Here is a 25,833-nt window from a genome sequence, read left to right on the forward strand (position 1 = left end):
GGCATAAAAGATAATCCCATTTGAAACCATTGCAGTGCCATAGGATATGAAGCTGAGTTGGCTGGTAGAGTGATGATCTGAAAAAGGAAAATGAACAACATGGTCTTTTTGGCAATTATTGCCAAGAACAGAACTAGTATGTTTGGAGAGAGAGAGAACTATTTATGAAAAGGTCAAGTGTTGGAACAATTTCTGACCACACACACAATTCAGCTTCTCTTCCAGCTTGATCTGTGAAAGTAAGGAAGGAGAGCCCATTGGAATTGTGGACGGTGAAATCACCAAGAAAGATTATCTCACTATTTGAGTGATAAGATCGCATTTGATTGGTTTTCAGCAGTAGATAAAAAGGCATTTATAATCATCAGAATTAGAAAATAACAGAATAAAAATCAGAAGGATAAAAGGAGAAAATACAAATAAGGAAGACCACTTCCATGCTTTGTAGGAAAATCAAAATATGAATCCTTATCAGAAGAAAATCTTGCATATGCTATTGCTTTTTAACTTAATCTTAAGCTCTTAATTTAATATTATTTAATAAGCAATTTTCTAAAATATATATTTGTAAATAGAAATAGGGGATATTAAGGATCTAATCTTATTTCCAAGTCGAATATACGTAGAAATTTAAGTAGAAAGTTTTGGAAATTTGACCAGAGAGTTCATGAGAATACAATCCCCGGCATCAGAGTTACGTAGCTTGCACTGCTTAAAAGATATGAGCACTGTCCAGGCATCCATATATTCACCTTCTTTGATTGTTTTTGATAAAAGCTGGATTGTGGTTAGCTATATGAAGTCTTCTGTGAATAAAGGATATTATTATTATTATTATTATTATCCCAAGACCTCATGGAGTCAAAGACTCATCTGGGAGGTCCCTTTATCACACGCATATCTCATCATACCGTGTCTTAAACACACTCAAACTCCTTTCAGACACCACACACTCAGGCAAGGCATTCCAATCATTCACAACTCTGCACGAAAAAAACCTGCCTCTCACTCCCTTACTCCCACCCTCTTTATAAGTTTCCAAGGATGACCTCTGGTTCTCCCCTGATCTCCCACTATTCTCTGTAGAACTTCTCCAGCATTGATCTTATAACAACCCCCTTACCAACTTGTTGATTTCTATCATATCTCCCCTCTTCCTCCTGTCCACCAGACTGCAAATTACATCTTCTCACTCTTTCCTCATACTCGACATTCCAGAGGTCAGAAATACCTTAGTCAGTCTCCTTTGGACCCTTTCTAACATCTCTTCATCCTTCTGAAAAACCCGGTGGCCAAATCTGGGCACAATAGTCCATGTGTGGCCTAATCAAAGCCTTATACAATGGAACAAGAAACTCCCTACTTCAACACGTCAGTGTCCTCTGCATCATTCCCAGAAGTCTTTGTGTTGTCTTCACAATTTTGGCGATGTGTCCCATAAATTTTAGATCCTTATCCACTATCTCCCCCCAGATCTCTTATTTCCTCTACCTCCAACAATATATTCTCACCAAGCATAAATTCTGCATCCGATCTTTGTTTTCCAAATTTTAAAACCTTACATTTTGCAACATTGAACTCACATCCCCATTTCCGTGCCCAATCACTCAATTTATTCAAGTCTTCTTGCAAGGCCACAACAATGATACATGTGGAGTTACAAGGCTGGTGATTATGACATGCTTAGGAGACTACTTGGAGCTATGGCATGAAATGAGAAGTTGAATGGAAAGAAAATAAATGCCGCTTGGGAACTGACAAAGAAATTCTTAACAGAATCAGTGTGTGTGAATGCATTCCGAAGGTCAAAATGCTGAATAAAGTAGGTAGCAAATGAATGTATACAGGGATTAAGCAGAAATCTGGAAGAAGGAGTCTCTTTGGAGGCAGCACAAGATGAATAATGATAATAATCAGTTGCACAAAGACTATAAATAGCAGACCAGGTGATTGACTCAGTTGGTAAGGACAGCAAAAGTGCAGTATGAGCAGAAATTAACAAATCAGGCCAAAAGAAATTCTCGAGTTTAAATGTTTATATGTGACAAGTAGAAAGAAGAATGATTATGGCATGATGATGATAATGGATGAAAATGGGAGATTGGTAACTGCTGCAGTGGACATAGTTGGGGTATTAAGTGTACAGTTCATCAGGGTACTTCGTGCTCTGTGTGAAATTAGAGGTGTAGAGAATGAAATGAGAGAAGACTTAATGTTTAGTGAGAAGAGGTACATCAGGAATTAAGTATGTGAGATGTTAAAGGCAATAGGACTTGATGACAGATCATATGTGTCAAGGAATTGTTCCAAAGAGTTAGCATCAGTCTTGGCCTACCTGTTTAACAAGAGTCTTGCAACAGCACAAGTCCCAAAGGAGTGGAAGGATGCAAAATTGTGTGGCAAGGAGAAAGAAGAATGATTATGGCAAGATGATGTTAATGGTGAAAGCGGGAAATTGGTAACTGCTGCAGTGGAACTGTCAATTCAGTGTTGCCAAGTGTTAGGTTCTGAAATTTAGTAGACAATAATGGGATGCAAAGTACACACTTGGCAGGGTAATTTTGGAGGAAGTTGAGGAGGTAAGACACCTTGGAGTGGTGGTGGACAAGGATGTGAAATTCAGAGTTTGCACTGCACAAGTTGTGAAAACATCACATCAGATTATGGCAGTGATGCTGAGGACCTTAACTTGTAGAAATTGAATTTCTGTGTTCAATTCTGTAACGCCTTTATCAGCCATTGTATGGATTATTGTGCATGGACTTGTTCTCTTGGTTTTCATGGTGATGAGAATATATTGGAAAGTATTCAGATGAGACCAAGGTGATGGTGGTCTTAGGATGTGAAGACACATTGGGTGAATGCAGTTTGAAAAACCTTGTGAATAGGAGCAAGCAAGGGGATATGATTGAGACATTTAAGTGGGTAAAGGATTGTTACTGAGTTAACGTGAAGGAAATTTTTCATATGATGGAGGAAGGAAGTAATGAACAATGGACCATCACTGGAAGCTGCATGAGGAATATTGAGCAGGGATAGAAGGAGCAGATTCTTTCCATGGAAAGTGGTTGCTGAGTGGAGTGTATTCTCTGATATTGTGGTAAATACAGGTTTGATGGGCTTCGTGTGTAAGTGTGTACCTCCCACAATGATTCTTTTGACTCCTTGGAAGTATGGTGTTGACAATAATAATAAAGGTTTCACTGGCTGACAGCTGTTATGACCTGGTTGGTTCTCTTCAGAGACCAGGTAGAAAGGGTTACTGTCTAGTCTCTGAAGAGAACCAGTGAACATTTGTTTGTAATTATTCAGTTTGCAACATTAAGAAAATTTCAGTATTTTTGTTCATAGTATTTTATTTTTATTCTTATTTATTTTTTTATTTGTTATTAGCAGTTGCCTTTCTATGAAAATATACAGTTGATAAAACTACTATATAGCTTTCTTGAGAAATCCAATGTTAACTAAAATATTATTTGTGGTAAATATTTATTTAAAAAATTTGTAGTTCTGAAGAGCTTTTTGCTGCTCGAAATCCTCGTGACTGTTCACTTCCAGAATGTGCAGCGAAGAAAACATATTTTCCTGTGTCATCAGTAGAGGAAGGCATGCAGCTACATCATCTTCTAGAAGAAAGGAAACATCTTCTTATAGAAAAAAGATCAGCAGTTTTGTAAGTATTGGTGTGCATATATGTAAGATACATTTCAGTGGTGGTTTCATTACTTTTTTTATAGTGATTTAAAGTAGAAGCACTTATGTAATAATGGCAACATTTAAGTATAATTCACAAGTACTGTCTGTTTTTATGTAAAGGTAATTTCTTATGCATAAGTTGAAGAAGAGACTCTTGCCTACTATGAATAGTTTTTTAATTTCATCGAAAAGTGTACAATGCAGTTCTGATTGATATTTTCTGAGAGAGAATAACATGGACCAGTAGATCCATGTTGTCCTCAGTTCGTTTCATTTCTCCTTAGTGTCGTAGTGTATTCTTTTGCTGAAATGGATGTAATTTCACTGTGGAATTTTTCATGTAAGCTGGAATTGCAGGATTGACCAGAGTTTGACATAGTAGAACTCTGTTAATATTTTCCTTCTGGATAATGTTGTTGCCTGAGGAATATAATTAGAGAGGGAAACTGGAATAAAATGAAAAGCATATTCTTGTTGGATACCTAAACTGCTGAGTAGAAAGTTAATCCCAGACAGATAGAAATATTTGTTGGAATAGAAATAACACTTGCCAAATTGCTGTTCAGGATGAAATAAGGACATAGGTTTGCTGTTGACTTCATATTAATTGACTCATATTCCATAAAAAAAATAAATAAAATATGCATCCTTTCAGATGTGTACGTTGCTATGCATTACAGGAATGGTCAATGCCCAGAGTGGTTTCTACCTTTATTGAAATTTCATCAGTGGGAGATAGACCCAGGAAGATATTGTGGTTAAATTAATGCAGAAGTCATATATTTTCTATACATAGGTCAATTATGTATCATCATATTATTAAAATAATGTGGTGATACACATCTGTTTTCTGGTAAAGGATTAAAACAAGAATATAATTTCTTGTCATACTTTGTAACAAGAAAAAAAAAAGAAAGCTTGATGGAATTCTCTCTTAACAATATTAGTTTAATAATATAATGAATATTAAACTAATATAGGGGTGCTTAAGGGTCAAAGCTATATAACTGAGAGGAGACCTCCACATAGCCTTTAAAGGAATGCAGAGAACCAACCAGGGCTTCTGACCTCGTGGTGCACCCTGTTAGGTATCTTCCCGGATACTGAACGAACGAGGATGGGCTGGCAATTTGGGATTTAGCCGACCAAATTGAATTCTTACTGACTTAAACCAATAAAATTATGGTACAACATGACAGAATTTCATGCCATCTGGGATGTCGCTCAGTTAAACAAGCCCCCATTGTTTTAGCCAGGGAACCAGGGAAAAGTCAGCTACTGGAACAAATCCTAAAACACACCCCATCTCAACATCACCAGAGTTCAAGATCGGTACTATCAACATAATAAGCTTGAATGGCAAAGAAATGGAGCTAGCTGAGGAATTGGATAAGTACCAGATCAACATAATAGGGGTGACTGAAACAAAAAAGAAAAACTGGTGAAATTTTTCTGAGCAATAAATACAAAATGTTATATTCAGGCAATGACAATCACGGAAAAGAAGGAGTAGCCATAGTATTCAACACTAAATATGAGGCTAATCTTCTTGAATGGCAGGCAGTTTCAAGTAGAGCGATGTGGGCAAATATCAGAATGGAGAACTGGACCATGAGACTTATTTGTGCCTATATTTCTATCGAATTATTGTTATTATTATGTAGCACCTCCAGGGAGTCCAAAGACTCATCGAGGGAGGGCACCTACTTTACAACTCTCTATCTCCACCAAGAAGGTTCTACTAAGGTAGAAGTGGAGGAATTTTTTGAGGGTTTAGAGAAAGCAACTGACACAATGAAAAAGGAAAAGTTGGTCCTTGTTGGGGATCTAAATAGCAGAGTAGGAAATGATTGTCAGACATACAAAAATATTTTGGGAAAATTTGGATAAAACAGCAAAGCTAATAATAATGACAAATACCTGTTGGATTGCTGCTCAGGACATGGACTGGTTATTGCTAACACAATGTTCTAACATAAGAATGTGCATAAATTCACATGGAGAGAAGAGATAAGCAATAAGAAAACATTGACTATGTTATTGTTGACAGTGATGCCTTCTCCCTAGTGCAGGACACTAGAGTGTACAGAGGATTTGAAATTGGAAGTGATCACCATGTCTTGACTAAACAAACACATGTAATAACCACAGTAATAAGTTTTAATTAGTATATATTTCATCCTAAGTATCTTAGGACATCGTCAGTACAGTCAGTACAGTTAATTCAAACAATACTAGGAGTACACAGTTAGGGTGAATGATTACAATGGAATCCCAATGTGCGTGCAGTAGCATGTTATAGAATTAAATTAAAATATATGTAGAGGGGAAAAACACATTACATTAAAATAAGATAACATATATAAAAATTATTTTACACAATTTTGTATGACAATTCCCCATACTTCAGGAATAGCAAGTCTCCACAGGTTTCATTGTACGATAAACACCATGTCTTGAGCAGGATAAAATTGAATTTCATATTGAACGAAAAACATGTAAGAAAGTTTTAAAGTGAATAAAAGATGAGCAGCTCTCAGATGTGAACTATAGACTAAAATAACAAACATTATTCAAGAAAAAATGAAAGAGTTTAACAACAGGAACCAAACCAAACCTTGGAGATTCAGTGGCAAGCGCTGAAGAAAACATTGATTGATTTAGCCCGAGAGGCATGTGGTGAGGTTGTCTGCAAGGATAGAATAATCAGAACTCCATGGTGGACACAGGAAGTTAAAGAGGCAGTGAAGTAAAAGAAGAAAATGTATCAAAAGTTTCTGACAAATAAGTCAGCTTGTGCTCTTAGAGAATACAGAGAGAAATGTGAGAAAGCTAAACATTGTGTAAATCTAGCTAAACAAAAGTCACGGGTAGACTTTGGTAAGAACACAGAAAATAAATATCAAGAAGGTGGTATAAGATATTCTGGAGGTTGTTGAAAAAGATCAGAAATGGAGAAAGAATGCTGTAAAAGGAATTAGAGATGATGAAGGTGAAATGAAATCTGGAGAAAAAGATATCCTTGCTGTATGGAGTAATTACTTTGAAAAATTACTAAATAAAATACTCAGTGACAGCACAGTGTTAATAAATAAACACTGACCAGGCATGCAATCAGGAATACATATCCATACTTGAAGTAGAAAAAGCCATCAAAAGCCTGAAATGTGGAAAGGCAGCTGGAATAGATGATATTCGACCAGATATACTCAAGTATGGTGGTATAAAAGTTTTACAGTGGCCGCACTACATAGTTCAGAAGGTCTGGACAGAGGGATGAATTCCAGATGATTGGAGTAGAGCTCTCATAGTACTCTTATATAAAAAGGTAAATAAAACTGAATGTGAGAATTACAGAGGTATTTCTCTACTGAGTGTTCCTAGTAAGATTTATGCCAGTATACTTCAGAAACGGTTGAGAAGGATTGTGGAACAGAAGCTTGGTAAAGAACAAGCTGGATTCAGGCCAAATAGAGGCTGTCAGGATCAGATATTCACTTTACGACAAATAGTTGAGAAGTCATGGGAATATAACAAAGATCTGTATTTAAGTTTTGTAGATCTGGAAAAAGCATATGACAAGGTGCCAAGAGAGGAGCTATTCAAAATGCTACAGTTGTATGATGTGAGTGGATCATTATATCAAGCAATACTTAGCCTTTATTTGAGTTGTAAGTCAGCAGTTAGAATTGAAGGAAGTACAGGAAGATGGTTTAATGTTAAATCTGGTGTGAGACAAGGATGTACATTATCCTCTCTGTTATTCATTATCTATATGGATCACATTATGAAGGAAAGTGGTATTAAACATGATATCAGAATTGAAGATGTTAATGTCAGCTCTTTGCTTTATGCAGACGATGTTATACTTCTAAATAAATCTGCTATAAGTCTGCAAGATTCTCTGACTAAATTGAATAACTGTTGTAATAGATATGGTATGAAGGTCAGCAATAACAAGACAAAGACAATGAAAATAGGCAGAAGCATTGAAAATATCAATTTGATATCAAATAGGTTCTTCATTTGTGAATGGAGAACCTATAGGACAAGTAAAACATTTCAGCTACTTTTATTATTGCAATTATATTATAGCAGGTTGTTGCATCCATATTGTAACTATAAATGTCATATGAAAACAAATAAATTGAATGTTTAAATCGATATTTCTGCTTTATTATAAAAAGCAACCATCTTTTTTTTGTATCTTTCCTTGAGGCTTTGCTGGGCATCAGTTTGACACCTCTGGTATAAAGGAATTCAAACAAATCGATAATTTTTTGTGAAGGAGAAGTTACTCGCCAAGCAAAAAAATAAATAAAATAAGAAGAATAAAAAATAAACAATAAAATAAAAAGAACAAAAAGATTAATATGGGAAGATTGTGAACAATAAAAAACACATTTCAGACAATTGAAAAAAGTTTAGAAATGAAATCAGAGATTGTGTAAAAGAAATACAGATTCATAAAGGTGACATAAGAGCTGAAGAATAGGATAGAATACTGAGAAAAATGTAAGAAAGGTAGGTTCTGTGTTAAGAAAGTTAAAACAAATGCCATGGGACAACTTTAGTAAGAATATAAATTATAAATATTATGAATACGGAAAAATGTTCTGGAATGTTCAAATTCCTATAAACTTCAATCTTTATGCTTCCTTGATCATCTCCGATTCCTTTCAGAAATGGACCAGAGAATGTTAAAGGAATCAAATGATCAAGGTGACATAAAAACTGAAAATCAAGGCATTCTGGATGTTTTGAGTTATTTTACTGAAAAATTATTAAAGCATGGTGTAACGGTGGTAGAAGATATTTGGAAGAGGAGTAATGAGTACATATCAGTATTGTATTGTATTGTATTGTATTGGAGGTAGAAAAAGGCACTCAGAAATGAGAAATGTTGAAAGGCAGTTAGAGTAGATGATATTGACTAGAAATGCTCAAACATGGAAATATAAAAGTTTTATGGTTGTTACAGTGCTTAATTTGCAATACCTGATGAGTGTTTGGAGAAAGAAAATTATTCACTGTCAGTTTATAATTGCAGTCAGAGAAACTTGAGTTGTTTCTGAAGGGATTCAGAATGCATTCATTCCTGTTGAAGTTTTCTCACGTTACTTCTGTTGTCCAAGTGCAGAAGTGATGTAAGAAATCTTCAACAGTAGGATGTTATCAGTGCATGAGAGAGATGATCAATTGGCATTTTAAAGAAGTGTCATCAGATTGTATATCCAAAGTTACGATAAAGTAGGTAGGAGTTAAATGGTTGATTGACATCATTTATCAGGAACTGGGGGGAAAAAAAAGTTGGAGAAAGTAACATAGAGAAACATGATCAAATTTATCATCATTTCAAAGCACAGTCAAGAAGGATAAACAGTATGGTAAGGAAAGTAAAATCAGATTATTGACAGAAATTAGCTGAGCAATCTAAAAGAAGTCCCAAAACATTATTTTTGCAAATAGTTATAACTGAATGACAATTTTTCTAAGGTATATCATGAGAGTGGAGGATATTGTAGTGTCTGACATGATAGGGACTGATATGAGAATACAGAAAGGATTGTGGGTTCTTAACATATCTTTTCATATATTTGCTGAATGTGCAGAATCTTAATTTCATTACTACCAAGCATTGATTGACATCATTCAAGAGCATACCATCATGCAATAGAAATACATTAAAAAAAAAAAAAGCTTTTGCATCCTCTTAACCAGCATTTATGTCTTAATACCAACATAAATGATCCACCACCATATCTCCTACAGGCATCTAAACCTGAACTGTTATTTATAACAGAACCTCAGTACCTGCTTATCTCAGCTATTCAAATTACACTTTACAGGATTCCTTCTATCTTATTCATTTGTTGTACTTATTCAGTCATTGATTTGATACCTCTTGGCAGGAATGCCAAATTTAGAATCACCTATTTTGGTCTACCCTTGCTCACAGTTTTTGCATTGCATTTGTAGCATTCATTTGCTGTTTTTCTGAGCAGGTCCGGGTGAAGAGAAGAATGAGTAGTAGTTTTTTTATTTTTTACACAGAAAATGGCATATAAGCAGAATGCATTTCCAGAATGTGCTATTATTTTCTAAAATTCTGTATGAATGAATGAGTGAGACCTCTCACAGTGAGTGTTGATTCCATAGTGGTTTTATTATTAATATTTATTATTTTATGACACCTCCAAGGAGTCTGAAGACTCAAGAGAGGACACCTGCTCTCAGTCTCCACTACTCCAAACCTCTGCTACCATCATCCTCTACATCAGCGGCATCTACTGTCCACCACTACCTTTTTTTTTTTGTCTCTAAATTGTGCATGTTCTGAAGGCCCGATTTGTCTTTATGCAGGATGTAAAACCCAAGTTTCTGGGAGAAAAAACCCTACTACCTCCATATGAGATTGGCTAACTCGCCTTCAATTGAAAAAATTCATATAAAGATTCCTCTTGCCATGATGAGAATTAAACTTAGGCCTTTTACAATTGAAGGGCACAATGTATCGTTGTTCTTTCAATTGCGTTATGGAGGCACTTATTTACAGAGGTTTGTTATAACAATAATACTCTATCTACCAATAATTGTCTGGACACGTTAGCAATTTACAATTGATACCAGCAGGTGAACCATAATATCAGGCATGTCCACCTTTGGTTTTGATCACCTCCTGTACCTTTTGAGAGAGTCTTTCCACCAATGTGCAGCAGACATCAGGTGGAATTTGTCTCTATTACTCCATCAAAGCAGCACTGAGTTCAGCAGCTCTAGACCTCAATTACCGCTCTAGTTCATCCCACAGGTGTTCAATGGGTTGAGTTCGGGACTCTGCACAAGCCAGGGCATTCATAGCTGCATCCTTGTCTGCCTTCATGGAACCATGGACAATTACCAGTGGTTCCAGTCCAAACCAGCAGAATGCACCCTACACCATTACTCCTCCACCACCAAATTTGACGGTGGGTACAATGCACTATGGTAACAAGCATTCACCAGGCTGCCCCCACACCTAGCCATCAGATAGAAACAGGTGAACCTTGATTCATCCCTCTAGAGTACCGTTTTCCACTGGTCAGTTGTCCAGTTTACATGCTCTTTGCACTAAGCCAGATGAGCCGTCTTGTTCATTGTTGTGATGTTCAGCTTCTATGCCACTGCTCTTCTGTTGAAAACCAGTAAATGAAGTTCATTTTGTACAGTAATAGTGCTTACCATGGTGTTACTGACACTCTGGAACTCATCACAGATGGTCTGTGCCGATTGTAGCCAGGTTTTGCATGCCACCTGTTTTAACACTCCCCTGTCCCTTTCGGTCATTTCTCCCCCAACAAACGACGGGGGGGGGGGTTTTCCTGCACTAGTGATGCCAAAACATCTCCATTTGTTAATCACATCACATTTTGGATGCTCCAGTTGAGTGGAAGTGGCACATATGGACATGCCGCCAATGTGACAGCCCATAATGACATCTCTCTCGAAGTCACTGAGTTCATGTCATGTTGCGATACCACCTGTATTCAACTGCTATGATGAAATATTGCTTCGTACTATCTATACACCAGTTTTTATGTTATTAACAAACCTGGAATGCTCACTAACTTCAAGTAACAGGGATGTTTGGACAATTATTGGTAGATAGTATATATTGAAACTTTTTTTTCACTTGGTTATAAATTAAATTAAAGACGCCAAGAAATTATATTCTTGTTTAATCATATATTCAAGTGTAAGGAAACAAAGTTTACTTGTGAGGTATCTTCAGTGACTAGGATACTTATATATAGAGGCTAACAACATCACATTAATTATCTAAGTAATTCATAATGCAAAACACATGCTTTTGGATGTGTCTATAATGTTATGCATTATTGGAGGGGGCCACTGCCCAGACCCTGGTTTCATCCTTTAAGGGCTAATCAGTGGGAGCCAGACCCAGAAAGATGTCAAGTTGAAGTATTGCAGAAGCCATGTATTTCCATCTACAAGTAGTGAAAAGGTGTAACATCTTATTATTGAAATACTCAAGATTGGAGCTCATTGGTGAAAGTTTTTTTTCACTTGTTTATAAATTAAATTAAAAGATGCCAAGAAATTATATTCTGGTTTAATTCTTTATCCAAGTGTAAGCAAACAAAGTTTGTGCGTGAAGTATTTTCATGACTAGGCTTTTTTGTATATAGAGCTAATGACTTTAAATTAATTGCCTTAATATTCCCTAATGCATGCAGCCTAGTTGTGAAGGTATTTCACATATATTTCAGGATTAACCAAGGATATAATTGACTGGCACCCTTTAATTTAAGATGCCAATGATGAGACCTTAATAAATAAAGGTTGAAACCGATCTGGGTAGAGCTCCTTCCCATAATTCATGGCATTTGCATAATGACTTCTTAATGTGAAGTCATTAGCCTCTATAGACAGTAGCCTAATTGTGAAGATACTTCACATGCAAACTTTGCTTACATTTGGATAAAGGATTAAACAAGCATATAATTTCTTAGAATCTTTAATTTAACAATAATATAGATTATATAATAGTGGAGATGGCATATCTTATACCTGATTTCATATCAGATCATCTTCCTGCATGTCCTTCATATCTAATTGCTGATTTGCAATTTAAATAAAACCTCTATATTGCTTTGTATTAGGTTTGATTTACACCATAGAATTGTAACATTTTAAATAATCCTCCAACCCAATATCTTAAATACTTTCTTTTTTTCCTCAAGATCAGCAAAACTTACATTGGGATCATTCTCATATTCACACAATTTTTTGATTATTTATCATAAATTAAGTATTCATGTATTTCTTCATTATTAGTACCTTCAGTATAGTCATTGGCACAGAATTTGTTTTCCAGTTTCTTGGTAACATCACTTATATCAACATTATATGCCACACTGCTGTAGCATATATATGACTTCAGCTAATATAGAATACAGTTTGGTTAGCAAAATCCCAATTTGCTTGTTCATTCTCATTTGTTGACATCAACAATGTGGATGCCTACCCAGCAGGATATGCAATGATGAAGAGAAAACTGAACATTAGTTCAGAATCCCTAGTCGGTTCTTAGTCATTTTTTATAGTTTCTGTGGATGTCTTCTCTCATTTATCTAGCTTCAACTCTTAAATAATTCCCATGTAAACATACACAGAATTTTTTTTTTTTTTTTTGCCACCAACACCAGCCACCCTTAGTGACATGTTTTCTGGTGTGCCACTAAAATAGTAATACCCTGGTTAGTGCTACCTAGAATATGTAGCACTAACCAAAAGAGTACTAAATGGGGTAATTTTAACAGTATATTTTATTAGATAGGTGGAAATACAATGCAGAAGAAGAAGAATAATGAACTTTTATTAAGCAATAAAAAATAACTTTTTATTTTTATGAAAGTTACTAAGATGACTTTCATAAGTAATGTAAGAATAATGTAAGCAATAAGTGTTGTCATTTCATGAAGCAGTTCTTATTAGCAGGATATAATTTTAAGCATACCTTGCTTCTGCTCATATTCATGGTTATTATTGATGAACCGGTCAGTGATTTACGTGATCACTATGATGCAGTTCCTGAGGAATTCTGTAGTAAGACCTCTCTATAGTAATTCTGAAGTAAAGCTATAGATATTATCTATGGCATTCATAATGTTGTGGCCTTTCTGAAATTGCCTGATTGATTGTTTTAACTTCCTCATCTGTTTTCTCTATGAGTTTCTTGAAATGTGTGGTGTGAAAGTTGCAGGCCTCAAACTTCGATATTACTTCCTAATCAATTTGTTGTATATTGTCTCTGCATTTGCCAGACAATATACAGCACCTGACATACCTGTATTCTGCACAAGGCACACTGAATGACAAAATGAATGTTAGCGATGATGTGATAATGACTGCGCTTGAGAATTACTGAACATGAGTGCTGAAACAAAATGACACTAAATGGGAAAGCATTGATTGGAATCGGCAGCTGCTCTGAAAAATCAACCTAATCTAAATAAATATGGTTACATAAAACTTCTCAAAATACAGCAAACACTAATACTTTGAGATCCCAGTTTACATTCTAGGCTGCCAACAGGTATCACAGATGGTGCTACACCTAGTTAGGACTTTAGTCTTTTGTCCACATGTTTCACTTAAGTTTTGTGTGTGTGTGTGTGTTACAAGTCTCATATTGTAATCCCTGACAATGTCTTTGACCGAGATGAAATATTGAAAGAATTAAATAACATTTTTAATCCTTTCTTAGTGCTGTTTCACTCTATTAAGCCTCTAACATGAGTATTAAGCAGGGTATTACTATTTTCTGTTAGAATGTATTTTGTTGTGAATTCTTTCACCACTTGCATATTCTTTAAAGCTGAAATGTAGTTCTTTCCTTTTTTTATAGAAGTGATTTGGTTCAAGCTGAATGGAATCCAGATATAAAGAGAGCAGTTGTGGAAAAGCCCAAGGTAACCTTTTACTTTATTATATTCTGGATACTTTAAAGTACAAATATATAAACTTTGTGACTTACTTTTTTAGATAGCTGAGTCTTGGTGATAAATAAATTTGCCCATGTAGATAAAATATTAATTACTCACAATCTAACTGTGTGTGTAATCAGGGCTCCAGAAATCCACTTGCCTACTAGCCTCACTGCAGTTATCACAGACAATTGGAGAGTGAATTTTCAGCATAGTTCTACGCATGATTCACACTTTTTTTTACCCCCCAATTTTAAAACATCATCTGATTCACTGTCAAGTTATTTGATCACTGGTGGCTACCAATGAATTTATTTAAGAAATTTTATTTCCAACTCTGTAAATTTCTGAATCTGAAATCTTTAATTTGAACACTATGACGTTCCCTTTTAAAGAATCACAAAAACAATTTAGTTTTTGTGATTTAGTTGCTGGTTTGCAATAAAGGTCATTAAAGAGAAATTAACATCTTTACTTACTTCCATCCTTTTATTTCTTTAAGGTTCAGAACTTTATTTTTCTTTCTATATGAAAGACTAAGAAAATACAAGCAATCATTAAAAAGCTCAACCTGCTATAGTTTCTTCCCACAACAGTTGTCATTGCCATAAGATAACAGTTGATAATTTTTAAATGTTTTTCTTTCAATATGAAAGACATTATAAACATCTGCTATTGATTTCCAAAAATTTCTTTCATGAGTAGTATGGTATTCTCACTATATGCATGTCCCAATATGTGCATACATTTGGTTTTCAGTCGGGAAGCAAGAAAAACAAACCACCATTAAGAGTTATTATTATGACACTTTACTTGAAAACAGAAAAGCTCGTGCACATTTAAATTAAATTACACTGATCACGTCAAATAAATAAATTTTATAATGAAATCAATGCATTCATTCATTTCAATAATAACCTCACATGTAATGCAGTACTCCTGACATGTAATAGACAATCTGTTATTTAAAATAGTAATAATAATAATAATAGGAGTGCTTTAAGGGTCAAAGCCAAATAACTGGGAGGAGACCTCCACATTGCTTTTCACGAATGCAGAGAACTGATTGGTAGTTCTGATCGTATGTCCAATCTTCATCTTCACATGGTGCACCCCATTAGTAGGTATGTACTAGGTACTGAATGAATGAAAGTGGGCTAGTACTTTGGGACTAGCCGACTAAAATGTACTCTTTATTGGCTTAAACGACAAATGCATACAATATGATAAGATTTTATGCTGGCTGAGACATCACCAGGTTAAACAAGGCCCCAGCTGTTTCATAAGGGAACCAGGGCGAACAGTGAAAAGTCAGCTACTGGAACAAGCTCCAATTCAACGTCTAGAAGAAGAAGAAACCTATCATCAGAAAAACTGAAGATAGGAACCATCAGTATAATGAGTAATAAGGGAAAGGAAATCAACCAGGCAGAAGAATTAGAAAAGTACTATGTCTACATAATTGCATTACTGAAAAAAAAAAAAAGACAAAACCAGGTGAGATCTTACTAAATAATAAGTTAGAGATATTATATTCAGACAATAATGATCATGGAAAAGGAGTAGCAGCAATAGTCTTTTAAACGCCAAACATGAAGATAAACTTCTTGATAAACACCACTCTACTTGAAGTTTCAAATAGAGTGGTGCAACATACTTCAGAATGGGGAAATGGACATTGAAACTTATTTGTACGCATGGCATAAAGAAACATGAAGCTGACATAAGGAAAATGGAAAAGTGGTCCTTGTTGGAGATCTAAACAGTAGAGTAGAAAATGAATTCCACTAAGCATATAGAAATGTTTTGGGAACATTTAGAGAAAAGGGCTAAAGCTAATAATAATGCTAAGTATTTGCTGGTTTTCTGCTCAGGATACGGACTAGTCATTACTAATACTGTGTTTGAACATAAAAATGTGCTCAAGTTCACGTACAGAGAAGACACGAGAAATAAGAAAAATCTCATTGACTATTTCATTGTTGATAGTGATATCATCGTGCTGGTTCAAGATACAAGCGTGTGCAAAGCATTTGAAATTGGAAGTAGCCATTACTTAGTCCTAAGCAGGATAAAGATGGATATTGCATTGAAAAGAACAGTATGTAAGAAAGCTTTAAAAATAATTAAATTTCACAGGTAAACTGTAGATGCAACTATACAAACATTATTAAAAAAAATTTGAAGCAGTTTGAAAACAAGAACCAAAACCTTTGAGACTCAGTTGCAAATTCTGAAGAAGACATTGATTGATTCAGCTAGGTAGGTATGTGGTGAAGTTGTCTCTAAGGGTAGAAAAATTCCATGGTGTACACAGGAAGTTAAAGAAGCATTTCTGGAAAAGAAGAAAGCATACCAAAACTTCCTGGCAAATGCCTAAAAGAATACAGAGAAAAATTGAAGAGAACTAAGGTATGTATAAAAGTAGCTAAATAACAGTCATGGGAGGACTTCAGTAAGAAAATAGAAAGTAAACATCAGGAAGCTGGCAAAATGTTCTTGAGGCTATTGAAAAGCTTAGAAATGGAAAAAAGAGTACCGAAAAAGAAATCAAAGATGATAAAGGTGAAATGAAAACTGAAGATAAGGATATCCTAGGTGTCTGGTATAATTACAGTAATACCCGGACTTATGTGAATTCGGAGTTACGCGGTTTCTAATATGTACGTATTCCTGTCCCGCTTCACGCCTGACCACTAGTCGTATCTTTCCGGCGCCGGCCGCATTCGCCAATGTCGCACATGCTGTGAACAAGCACTGTGTTATATATTTCATGTTTCTCTGTGCACCTTTACTATGGCGTCACTTTCCTGTTATTTCTTTATCCTAAATCCCTGTCGTACCTACTAAGCCTGAAATCTCTAACCTATCTCTCTGGGGCCACTTCTCCTTTCGGAACTCTGACAAAATTTGTTTATTGTAGCTGCGCCAGCCAGAGTCCTAGTACAGAAGAATTCTTGTACAAAGAAACCTTCCCAGAGTTCAAGTATTACCTAATCTTGTTAAAGTATTAAGTGCCTATAGAAACTTCACCATTGCAGTCATGGCCTAAAATTTTCTATACTTTCTTTAATTTCCCCTTATTCACAGGTCCGAATATTAGCGAGTGGTAAATTCAGTCTCATGCTCAGACAAACTCAGACTTACATAGAAAAAACATGTTTATTAATTATCACAATTACATACAATAAACTTCCACACATCAAAGGTATATCATATCAAAATTCTAATTCACTAGCTGAGCTATAAGGAACATTCTAATTATCAAAATACTCTAATTTTACATCTCTAGGTTAAATAAGTACACATTCATCATAAAACACTAATTCAAAATTCTAAGTAAAACTTGCTAACAAAGATCAATTCACATTCAACTAAGTGTTGCATACTCTCAGGCTTTCAGACTACTAGTCCAATATGATTAACACGTTACTGAGCACAAAAGTCACTTAAAAGTTCCCTTTTCGTCTCAATTAGAAATCTGTTCTTCTCTCCTTGCCCCAATACTAATTGTTACAAGAATAAGGAATTTACTGTATGTTACCAGTGTCCTGAGAGGATATCGCGCTTCTTTTCGTCCGTCCTTTGTAGTCAGATATCTTTCTGCTTTATCGAGTCATGTCCATGTGGAGGTTACGCTGATCAACGCAAATCGCCATTCCTTGCACTTTGCCGCACAAACGCTCGTCTACTGGATCGATATTGTCATCTCGGCCGTCCTTTTTGGGGAACTTTTTCTGCTGTTTCGCATCAGTAAACTTTTACCGATGGTCCTAGTTGATGTCTACCATCAGCTCACGTATAGCATGCCCGACTCCTTCAGCTAGCAGCCGGGAAGGAGATTACTTCCGGTGTCGTCGATCGGTCAGAACTCTGCTTGTCCACACGAGAAAACAGGAACAGAAAAAACGGGGGGGGGGGCTCAAACCCGAGCGAACTCGCTTTTTATTCTTCTTTGTAGCACCCTCTTTTCGTAATGGAGGATCTCTCACTTTGCTCTCCTATTCACCCCTACGCAATTGCATCACACTTCTGCTCCTTGAAGAGCGCTCATTTCGCCGAACACGAGTTCAGCTTGCCTTCCACGAACGCTTCCGTTGCGGCGTTACGTCATCGTAGGCAGCCATACAATTTTCTCCTCAACTTTACTTCTTGCTAAGGTAATTGTAACAGGTTTTCTTTTACATTTTTCTTACTTAACTAATAGTGCAAGCATTTCTTGCTCAGAATTGTGTTTCTTGTTAAATCTTGAATGAATGACTTTTTTGTTGAAAGCGTCCCCATTCAAGATCTAACAACTGACATGTTTCTCACAGTCTCCATTCATACACGATTTTTATAGTCTACAAACATTGCGATTGTTTAATGTTATGTTCTTGATAAAAATTTTATCACCTAAAAAATAATAATGCTAGCAAGAAAAGAAAAACATTGACTTTGGAAACAAAACTCAACATTATTAAGGATTTTGAAGGCGGAATGAAAATTTGTGAGCTAGCAAAGAAGTTCGATCTACAGGAATCCACAGTAAGAACAGTCATAAAAGATAAAGAAAGAATTCTTGCTGCTGTGAAAAATGCCAATCATTGAATTCGAGCATAATTCGTAAACATCATGGGATTATTGGTGAAATGGAAACGATGCTTAAATTATGGGTGATAATCAAGTGAGAGTAAAATATTGTCTAGTTGATCAAACGAACAATATGTAGCCAAGCTGATTTTTGATAGGCCAAAAGTGGAAGCTGGAGAAGCAGCCAAAGAAGAAAATTTCATGGTCAGTAATGGTTGGTTCAGCCGTATATCATTGATAAACAAATTGAAAAGTAGTGGTCCAAGAACAGAGCCCACCACTAGTCACAAGCCGTCTTTTAGACTCAACTCCTGAATAAACCACTCTTTGGTATCTCTCCATCAACCACCCTCCTATCCATCATACCAACCCTATATCTATCCCCATCTGCTCCAGTTTACTGATTAGGGTTCCATGTGGTATCCTGTCAAAGGCCTTGGCAAGGTCCATTAGAATCACTGTAAACCCATTACCCTTATCCAGTTCAGCCGTCACTGTGTTATAAAACGTGAGCAAGTTACTGAGGCATGATGTACCCTTCACAAAACCATGTTGTCCCCCATACAATATCCCATTTTCATCTATCCAATCCTGTATTCTTTTCTTGACTAATTTCTCTAAGACCTTGACAACGATTCCTGAAATGCTAATCGGTTGGTAATTTACAACAACAGTCTTGGAACCACCTTTATGCAGTGGAACTATTTTCCCTTCTTTCCACCCCCCCTCAGGACTAACCCAGACCCGAGATTCAAATTAAACAAAATGGTCAAGGGTACTGACAATTCTTTAGCCGCTTCTCATACGACACGAGCTGGTATACCATCCAATCCCACAGATGTATTGACATTGAGGTTATGCAATAGACTACTCACCTCCACTTCATTCACCACAATTCCCGTATAATCTATTGGTTCATTCATTTCTGCAATGTCACCACCTGGATGATATATTCTTGCAAAGTGCTCACTCCGTAACTCAACTATCTCAACTGATTCAGTTACCTCCCTACCATTGGCATTCTTTAAAATCATTCTGCCATATACATTTTTCCCTTTTTCCTTTTACTTGCAACATATCGAAAAAACTGTTTAGGATTCTCTTTAGCCTGCATGGCCAACGTTCTTTCGTAATCCTTTTTTGCTTTTCTTACCACACTCGTTACCCTTCTGGCCTGCGCTTTATACTGTTCATGTGCCTGCTGGTCACTTTTCTCCTTAAATTCTCTCCATAGTTGTTTCTTTTTTTGCAGTTCAAGCTTAATGGTGTTATTCATCCTACTTGATTTATTATTCGGACTCTAGGTATACAGTCAGCCATTGCTTCATGCAAACACTTCTTAACTGCCTCCCATGCACTATCAACTTCTAGTCCTTGCAGTTGTACATGCCATGGCACTGAACCAATCAAACTCCTAAGCTTGTCAAACTTACCAATTCTGGAATTCCACATGTACCCTGTCTTAATTGTAAATTCCACACATTTATCCACCTCCCAGGTCAAGACCTTATGATCACTCTCACTAATTGGCGGCAATGTGGTCATATTTGTTACAGCCAAATCCTCAGATGTATTTACTAGGTCAAAGCACTCTCTGACTCCTAGTATTTTCCATTACATGCTGTTGCAGATAGTTATCCCTTAATAACCACAAAATCCAATTCCTTCCTCCCGTGTGTCCCCTCCTCATTTCAATCAATACGACCATTGTTGAAATCTCCCATAATAATTACCCTCCTTCCACTCATTTCTTCCATTTGCTTGTGCATGCTGTCTCCACCATCTTTTCCATCACCTGGTCTATAGCAGCACCCAATTGTATATTTTGTTCTGCTAGCCACAATCTCATCACACCAAATGGCCTCAAATGTGCTCTTTTCTCTATCCTGTAATTCAACTTCTATTCTCCTTGGCTGCAGCTCATCAGCTATCATCAACAATACTCCTCCCCCCATTTTATTCTCCCTGTCATTCCTGAACACACTATATCCATTGCATTCAATTCCACTAGCTATATTATCTACAGTTAGCCATGATTCACTAATGCCAATAACCTGTGGTCTTGAAGTGCCAACCAAAAGCTCTGCCTTCTTGTTCCTAATACTCCTAGCATTAGTGTATATGAATTTAAGACCCCCATCCCTACCTTGATGCCTTATATTAAATATCCCATTCTGATTTGTTGTCCTTATTCACTTGGGCATATTATACTCATTCATACATTCAGCTGCCTCCCTAAGGTCTGTATATCTACCCCCCCCCCTTAATAAATCTAGTTTCCCTGATTTTGCACATCCACTACATTCAGCAACACTTTTTCAAGTCTCCTTACACCGTATTCATTCAAATGCAAGCCATCCATCATATATAGATCCTAGTTCCTTTAGAACATAACCCACGCATAAAGTCATTTGCAATTATGGCCCTCCTTTTAAGCATCTCACTGTCATACCTCAGCAAAAGACTAATCATCCTAACTCTCTCACTCTTTTCTTTTGCTACCTCAAACAATTCATTCAGGTCCTCTGTCATTTCCATTTTATCTCCTTTCAAATCATTTGTACCTGCCACAACAATCATTTCTTTCACCCTTTCCTTTTGCTCTCTAATAGACTCAGTTACATCCTTTATGATCGCACCAGGTTGGTACGATTTTGTCAAATCCTCTACTAACACACCTCGTACTAACGAGTCTCGATACAGCACGCTCTCCTTCATTTTGTTTACATTCACACTCATACGCTTATTTTTCTTATCATACTTTTTATTATTGTCTGGTACACTCAGTCGACTTTTGTTCAGATGCTCTAGCTGCCGCTGTGCCCTTTGTATGGAACAAGAATCTCCCTACTTCTACAAGTCAATGTTCTCTGCATCATTCCCAGAAGTCTTTGTGTTGTCCTCACAATTTTGGCAATGTTTCCCCTAAATTTCAAATCCTTATTCACTATCACTCCAAGATCTCTTATTTCCTCCATCTCCGACAATATATCCCCATCAAGCATAAAATCAACATCCCATCTTTGCTTCCCAAATTTTAAAACCTTACATTTTGCAACATTGAACTCTCATCCCTGTTCCCGTGCCCATTCACTCAATTTATTCAAGTCTTCTTGTAAGGCCACAACATCTTCTCTACTCTTCATAGTTTGTCCCAACTTTACATCATCTGCAAACAACTGAATATTTCCATCCAAATCTTCGCCAATATCATTAACATACAAGTTAGAAAATAATGGCCCTAAAACAGACACCTGAGGTACACCACTAGTGATTTTCCTCTTCTGGGATATTGCTCCCCCATACACAACATGCTGATGATACCTGTCAGATAGCCAGTCTCCGATCCAATGCACTAATCTAATATCCAACCCCTATCTGCTCTGGTTTGACTATCAACTTATCATGCAATAATCTATCAGAAAGCTTGTGTATCCCTCTCCTCGGTCCAAAGAAGCTGTCACCTTATTGTAATAAGTAAGTAGATTACTAAAACATGACTTCCCTTTAGCAAATCCATGCTGTCCATCAAAGGTGATATATTGTTGTCAACCTAATTCTGGATCCTAGTTCTCATCAGCTTCTCCAACAACTTAACTACAACACCTGACACACAGATTGGTCTATAATTTGATGCTTGAGTTCTATCACCTCCCTTTTGAAGCGGCACAATCTTGCCCTCCTTCCACTCCTTTGAAACTCGACCCAGTGCAAGACTTCTATTAAAAAAGTATGTCAAGATAGATGTCAACTCCCTGCACATTCCTTCAGAATCATCATCATTATCAGCCGTTGTCAATCCACTGCTGGATGAAGGCCTTTTCAAGATTACTCCAAAAGTCTATCCATGGTTCTCCTTTCCCATGTCACTCCTGCGAATCTGATGATATCATCAATCCACCGTGATTTAGGTTGGCATCGTGGTCATTTTTCCTCTCGTGGAATCCAATCCAGTACTTCTTTTGTCCATCGTTGATCTTATCTTCGAGCAATATGCCCACCCCATTGCCACTTCAGATATTTCACTCTTCCTATGATGTCAGAGACTTTGGTTTGATTTCTTATCCATATATTCCTTTTGTGATCCAATCTTGTGATACCAAGCATACTAAATTATGTTGTTCTTAATTTTTGAATTTCATTTCCATTCAATGTCCATGTTTCACAACCATAGGAATATGTCAGTATAGGAAGAATACATTGGTTAATAACTTTTCTCTTCAGGCATAATGGTAGTTGGCTTTTGAATATTTAATGTAATTTTCCAAATGATTTCCACCCAACTATCGTGCGCCTTTTAATTTTGTCCATGATATTTTGTTCCATTGATATCTGTTGTCTTTCAGAATACGTGATGATATATTATCAAGTCCCACAGCCTTATTAACATCAAGTTTGCTTTTCCAAATCAAGCATTTTCCAAATGCTTTCCACCCAACCATCGTGCACCTTTTAATTTTGTCCATGATATTTTGTTTCATTGATATCTGTTGTCTTTCAGAATACGTGATGATATATTATCACGTCCCACAGCCTTATTAACATCAAGTTTGCTCAACTCCCCATACACCTCTTGCTCACTTAGTCAGTCTCTCCTCCCCATTATCAGCTGCTCTCAATCTCTTCACGAAGTCACATTCACAAGAATGAAAGACCTTTATGAACTGCTCATTAAGTATCTCCCCTATATTTTCCACAGCAGTTGCCCTTATACCATTTTCTCCAATCAGTGTCATCCTTTGATAAACATTCTTTTTTTGCTGGCTACATATTGAATGAACTCCCTAGAATTCTTTTTGACTTCATTAGCCAACTGCTGCTCATACCTCACTTTTGCTACCCTCACCAGCCAAGTCCTCTTTTTGCCTAGTCTTTGTAATCCTCATGGAATTGGTTATTACCACTTCTCTTATGGTGCCTCCATAATGCCCCTTTTCTCTGTATTGCATGCTTAACCCTGCGGAGGTAATGCTGATCTGACAGATACATCCAAATTGTTTAAATAAATATTCTTACACATATTCAGTATATAGCTTGAAGGTCATGACTAGCTGTGCATGAATATATTACGAGTGATATTCCGCACTTTTTTGCCGTCAGTTTGGTTTAACACGTGTTATGTAAAGGTGTGTGATATTTGACAGTAAATTATATCTGAGAGATACCACGAACTCCAATGTCAGTATACTATTGGTTTTTTTTTTTATTATTATTATTATTTACCATTGAAAATGGCTGGGAAAATACGTGTACATTGATTGGATAATCCATTAGATGTTGAAGAGATTCAGCGAATGTTACTCGAGTCTGATGATGAGAATGAAAGAGTTGAATGTGAAAGTGATTTAGAAGATGATGATTATGTTGTTAGATTGTGATAGAGTGAAAATTTATGAACTCCTATCTTATCACTATCTAACATGCTTTTCCAAACAAAAGAATGAGATAAATACAGTAAATTGCCTCTAAGTGAAAAATAAGGAATATGTATATGTATCAAGCATGTTCTGTTATGAAATGGTAAATAAGTATATATTTTGTGACATTCACGAATGTGATTAAATTGATATTGAAGGTATAAACAGTAACAGAGCATTACAAAAGTTCATATATAAAAGAGTTATGGAATGTAAGCACAAATTCAACAGTTGGGGGGGGGGTGAAGTCCAAAGGTCACAGAGCCGTACGCGAGGGAGCGGCTCGCCCCAAGCAAACAATGTGACGTGACGTCGGCATACGTGCGATAAGCAGGGCAGAGAATGGACGGCGTGACATAGTAGCACAGGTGAGTCGGCTGGACATCGAAAAGGGCGAGAATCGCCGAGAAGAATAGGGGGAAATATAAGGGTCATGTGACCCTGTAACAGGGCTTTTTTGTTCCTGGATCTCCTGCGTGTTCCTCCCTCTCTCGTGGTGGCAGAGGGTGAAGGTGCCCTGGTATCGGAGGGGATTCCGATTAAGGCAGTCGCGGGTCTTGGCAGCCGTATTCTCTGCAAAAAGAAGCAAGTCCAGCTGTTCACAGAAGGCCAGTTTCCTGTGAACCTATGAAGCACTAAAGAACCGAAAAAGGGAAAATAAGTAAACTTTGTTTGTGTTACACTGATTATGAATGAAAGATATGTGCCACATTAATATGTTATGGAAAAGGAACATTAATGATAAAGGATAAGATTGTATTGCTATCAGTTTAGAGGGATATTGAATTTAATCTTACTATCTGTTGTTGTGTTTAAGTTCGCTTTTATATTGAATGAAGTTAAGGATATGTTAGAGTAAAGAATTGGCATAATATAAAGAGATTGTGAAAGATATGAATGTTATCTTTTGTAGTCTGACAGAGCTACGGTGTTTTAGATTGATTGTGATAATAGTACATGACTAATGCATTAGCGAAGGTTAATATAATTCTTACTTTAGGAAGCTACTGTATAATATTTTATAAGTGTAATAGTAGTGTTTGAATATTATATACCTTGTCTGGAACTCCTTTAAGATGGGATTTTAATTTATGTTATTATGTGTAAGGGTCAAAGCTGTATAACTGAGAGGAGACCTCCACATAGCCTTTAAAGGAATGCGGAGAACCGACCAGGGCTTCTGACCTAATGTCCAATCCTCACCTTCTCGTGGTGCACCCTGTTGGGTATCTACTTTGATACTGAACGAACGAGGATGGGCTGGCAATTTGGGATTTAGCCGACCAAATTGTATTCTTATTGGTTAAACCAAAATAAAAAATGATGGTACAACATGACAAAATTTCATGCCGGCTGGGGCGTCGCCCGGTTAAACAAGGCCCCCGTTGTTTTCGCCAGGGAACCAGGGCGAACAGCGAAAAGTCAGCTACTGGAACAAATCTGAAAACAAACCCCAACTCAACATCACCAGAGTTAAAGATCGGTACTATCAATGTAAGAAGCCTGAATGGCAAAGAAATGGAGCTAGCTGAGGAATTAGATAAGTACCAGATCGACATAATAGGGGTGACTGAAACAAAAAATACCAAAACTGGTGAGATCTTTCTGAGCAATAAATACAAAATGTTATATTCAGGCAATAACAATCAAGGAAAAGA

The 25,833-nt window shown here is 36.5% G+C and overlaps 1 protein-coding gene across 1 annotated transcript in view; it reads left to right on the plus strand.

The window, feature by feature from the left end:
• Tsen54 (tRNA splicing endonuclease subunit 54) overlaps positions 1-25,833 on the plus strand; it is a 274,826-nt gene that overhangs the window by 34,319 nt on the left and 214,674 nt on the right. The window contains exons 2-3 of the mRNA XM_090397395.1: positions 3,509-3,673; positions 14,108-14,171. Coding sequence (XP_090253521.1) covers positions 3,509-3,673; positions 14,108-14,171 — 229 coding nt within the window. The remainder of the gene's footprint in view (positions 1-3,508; positions 3,674-14,107; positions 14,172-25,833) is intronic.

This window comes from Typopeltis vanoorti, chromosome 9, assembly GCF_054136105.1.
Source record: "Typopeltis vanoorti isolate ZY-2024b chromosome 9, IOZ_Tvanoo_1.0, whole genome shotgun sequence".
Taxonomy (NCBI): domain Eukaryota; kingdom Metazoa; phylum Arthropoda; class Arachnida; order Uropygi; family Thelyphonidae; genus Typopeltis; species Typopeltis vanoorti.